At 42.0% G+C, this 4,733-nt stretch overlaps 1 protein-coding gene across 1 annotated transcript; it reads right to left on the bottom strand.

The window, feature by feature from the left end:
• Positions 1–885: 885 nt before the first annotated feature.
• On the bottom strand, positions 886–3,459 carry LOC311501678 (uncharacterized protein). The gene is made up of 2 exons (XM_084563639.1): positions 2,987–3,459; positions 886–2,081 (listed from the first exon to the last, which is right to left on the bottom strand). The coding sequence occupies exons 1-2, from the start codon at positions 3,308–3,310 to the stop codon at positions 1,572–1,574; spliced, it is 834 nt and encodes a 277-aa protein (XP_084419765.1). The 5' UTR covers positions 3,311–3,459; the 3' UTR covers positions 886–1,571.
• Positions 3,460–4,733: the final 1,274 nt, after the last annotated feature.

The following is a 4,733-nucleotide window of genomic DNA, read 5'->3' as shown; positions in this document are numbered from 1 at the left end:
GTGTCACACTGTTTGAACTGAACCAGAACTTTCTGTTGAAACACATTTTATATCTTACAGTAGGTTTACTCACTGGCCACTTCATTAGGTACACTAGAGACAACAGTCCTGCTCTAAATCTAGTCTCTATGAAGTTTCTGTCACGTGAGACACATGTTCCTAATATTTTGGCATTGTAGTCCGTGGGCTAGGCTCAAGTTAAATCCAGTTTAACAGGATTCTCCAGGTGAATCAACACCTTGAATCAACACCTTTCTGACGCTGGTTCTACATCAACTCAACATTATTTAGATTAGTATGACTTCACAGGTGTACCTAATGATCTGGACAGGTGAGTGTATATCATGCAGAAGTCAGTATATCTGAAGACAAGTTGATAAATTAAATATAAAATGAATGAAATCACCTTTTCTATGTATCTGTGGGCAGAGTGGACACTCCCTGGCCACTTCATTAGGTACACTAGTGATAACCAGTGTCCTGTTATCATATCTCTGTGCTACTTGGTTTTATGACATAATACTTTTATTTGTTGTTACCACTAAGTGTCGTCTTTAATAACATCATATAAATAGCATATGTTACTATTTTTTTCCTACATTTTTTTTACATAAATCTTTTAATCCACTTCAGTTCTGATCATAAAAAACAAAAGTTTGATTAACTTTTCTATGTCAGTGTTTGTGAAAAAAAAAAAAAAAAAAAACCCACTACTAATGACACAACTGAAAATTTTCTAAAAGACTTTCAGATAAAGTCTTTTCTGGTGATTAATTGATCAATAACTGCAGCTCAGTGTTTAATAATGAACTGGTTCAGCATCAACTCAACGTTAGAACAGTCACAAAGTTTAAAATAATAAAATAAATCGTTTATCACACCAGCATCTCTGTAGCTCAGTTTAATCCAGACCTTTAGTCACAGACGTACAAAGACAGACAAAGACAGTTATATTAAAATAAAACCTGTAAAGGTTGAAGCTATGAAAACATCAGACGGCGTCGTCATAAATCACATTTACATCCAGTCCTCTGTGTGACGCTGGATCATGTGGTCTCATGTGAACAGTTTCCTCGTTGTTTAAAGGGACGTCCAGTCTGTCTTTGGTCCAACTGGAGGAATTATGACGTAACCAGGGTTAGTAGATCACACTTATGTCACTAGATGGCAGCAAAACTCAATGTTCAGATGAGTTCAGACACTAAATATTGCACCTTCATATCGTGAGACCCATGAATGAAGCTGAAAGTGGTTTCAGTAAAAGACTCAAAGTCAAACATTGTTAACGTCAGAGTTCTGACTGGCTGTTAACGCAGCATGAGTCAAAAAGAATCTAATCTAAAACCATAAAATGTCTTTAAAAGTAAAGAAATAATAAGGATCATACATTTGTCTTTGATTTTCCATCTAATATCATCAAACCGTTATTTTATTTTATTATTCTAGCTCCTTGTTTGTGTTTAGACCCAAAAAGTGAAAGGCAGAGGTTGAGCTCTAAGTCCCTGATAAACATTTCTAAGGTCCTTAAACGCAGCATGAGTCAGGTAGACCCCTGTCAGAGGACGTCTTCTTCAAACCGTCTTCAGCAGCAGGCCGTAGGGACGGATGGACTCCTGGACGATGGCTCTGGTCTTGACGTCTTTGCAGCCTTCAGGGATGTACACCAACCACACGTCTTCTCTCTGACACTTGACCCTCTCCTTCGGGTTGATGCGGTTCTGGAGGACCACCTGGTACGTCTTCCCGTCCACCTTGGACTTGAACTTCTTGCAGTACTTCTCGGCCATCTTGACGTCCGGCGTGGAGTACACCCCCCGGCCCCTCGTGTCCCCCGTAACCAGAGAGGCGGCGGCAGCGTCCAGGAAAGAGGGCTCGTCGTCCAGTTTTCCTTCCCGGGTCAGGATGATGCCGAGGGAGCCATCCATGTTGTGTCCATGGTAGGAGACGGGCCAGGCGTCGTTCCCGGTCCCCAGCCAGGTGTCACCGTCGTCGTAGCGCTGCGTGACGCGCAGGGCCACCCGGTTCCACCCGCAGGGACGGACGTACTCCTCGTTACCACGCATGAACTTCTTATCGCCATCCTGGAGGTCAACAGAGCGGTTAATAGCTACATGCTACATGCTACATGCTAATCAAATACTTAGCAGTCACACATTAACAGTGACATGCTACATGCTAATCAAATCATAATCAGACAGGCATTAACAGCTAAATTCTACATGCTATCTGCTACATGCTACAAGCTAATCAAATCATAACCAGCCAGACATTAACGTCTAAATGCTACATGCTAATCAAACAGCCAGACAGGTAAATACTACATGCTATGTGCTACATGCTATTCATATAATAACCAGTCAGACTTTAATGGCTAAATGCTACATGCTAATTAACCACAAGACATTAGCAGCTAAATACTACATGCTATGTCCTGCATGCTATTCATATTATAACTAGTCAGACATTATTGGTTAATTGCTACATGTTAATTAGCAGCTTAATACTAAATGCTACATGCTAATCAACCAGCTAGACATTAACAGCTAAATACTACATGCTATGTGCTACATGCTATGTGCTACTTACTATATGCTACATGCTACGTCCTACATGCTATTCATATTATAACTAGTCAGATATTGTTGGTTAATTGCTACATGCTAATTAGCAGCTAAATGCTAAATGCTATATATGCTAATCAACCAGCCAGACATTAGCAGCTAAATGCTACATGCTAATCAAACCTCCTCCATGAATAAACCAGGCTTAGTGACATCACAGATGGTTGATCCATGTTTCTGGACGTTTAATTCTTATGTAATTCTTATTTAATTCTTATTTAATTTTATTTATTTAAATCAGACATGTCGCTTCCTCTCACTCTGTTAGCTTAGCTGTTAATGATCAGCTGTTCGCTGACTCACAGCCCCAGCTGATCAAACCTGTTCTGGGTCATGTGACCTGGTGGAGCAGGTAGAGGCCTCACCTTGATGCTGGTGAAGTCGTAGTCGTACTGGGGATGGAAGAATTCCTGGGGGTTGATCTTCACCGTGGTCTGGAGGCTCGGCTCCTGGGGGCCCTCGAGAGCTGGGGGGGCGCTGTAGAGGTCCTGGTCTTCGTAGTCCACCAGGGACAGAGTTCCTATGCTGGGGTACTCCAGCTCCTTGAAGCCCTTCTGCCTGTAGTACTCCTTGAGGGCCACGATGTTGACAAAGTCCTGGGGGGTGAGCTGGGAGGCCCCCCCGGTCGACTCAACGTTGCAGCCTGACAGAGCCGACAGGGCCTCCAGGCAGAGCTTCTGGTCAGGCATGGTGCTGAGAGGACGAGGAGGACAAGGAGGACGAGGAGGACAAGGAGGGGACGGTCCCTGTGTCTCTGTGTCTGATCAGAGTCGTCTTTAATAAAAGTTAAAATCAGCAGCTGATCTCTGAGCTCCGACGCAAACAGCTCGCCCTTTCTTCACTCCTTTCACTTTCACTTACGAGTTCCTGTTAGTCACAGCGTCTCCGGAGGGGGACGGCTTTAACTTTAACTCTTCACCGGGTCTCTGGGTCTCAGAGTCTCTGGGTCTCTGGGTCTCAGAGTCTCTGGGTCTTAGAGTCTCTGGGTCTCTAAAGTCTCAGAGTCTCAGAGTCTCCTCTGGTTCTAACTCAACAGTGTGAAGCAACAAATGTTTTACTTTTTACTGAAGACAAACAAACAGAAACAGTGACAGGACACGGCTTTATGTTAATGTGTGTTTGTGTCTGAAGGAGAAAAAATAAGAAGAAGAACAGAGAGAGAAATAATATAATAATGACAATAATAATAATAATATGAAGTCATTATATATAATAGTCTGGGAGGTAAAGCAGTGAAGGAGACAAAGAGCATTTAGTTTAATTCAGTCATAAACAGACTAAGAAAATAAAATCTGTTTTTTTCATAATTTGTTTAAAGATTTCAACATTTCACATTTTACACTAAGAATATATAAAACACTATTAACAAGAGGCTGCTTTATTAATAATAATCTGCCCTGACACACAGTCAGAAACAGGAAGTGATTTAGACCTCAGTAACAGTCCCTCACACACTGAACGACAATATAAACGCAACACTTTTGGTTTTGCTCCATTTTTCATGAGCTGAACTCAAAGATCTAAAACATTTTCTATAGACACGAAATAACCATTTCTCTCAAATATTGTTCATAAATCTGTGGCAGTGAGCACTTCTCCTCCGCCCAGATAGTCATCCCACCTCACAGGTGTGGCAAATCAAGATGCTGATTAGACAGCAGGATTACTGCACAGGTGTGCCTTAGGCTGGCCACAATAAAAGACAATGTTCAGTTTTGTTTTACTGGGGGGGGAACATCTCCTTCACATAGAGTTGATCAGGTTGTTGATTGTGGGATGTTGCTCCACTCCTCCTCAGTGGCTGTGAGAAGTTGCTGGACATTGGCAGGAACTGGAACACGTCATGTACGCAAACATCAGATGTCCTAGAAGTTAAAGGTTAAAGTCTTCGTAGAGTCTGACTAGAAACCAAACCCTGAGCAGGTTTATAACATCAGACTTTAAATGATGTGACGTTTCATTTTCAGTTCTGCAGAAATGAAAGTCTAAAGGTTTCAGGTTGAAGTGAGTTCCACCACACGGCCCATTAGAGACATGGTTCTGATCTTTTATTTATCCCACAGACTCTTGGATCATGTTTCAGATCAAACATCTGATCCAGTTTGTTCTCTA

Source organism: Chelon labrosus, assembly GCF_963514085.1.
Source record: "Chelon labrosus genome assembly, chromosome: 16".
NCBI classification, from domain to species: Eukaryota; Metazoa; Chordata; class Actinopteri; order Mugiliformes; family Mugilidae; genus Chelon; species Chelon labrosus.
This window is presented reverse-complemented; position numbering and strand designations above follow the sequence as displayed.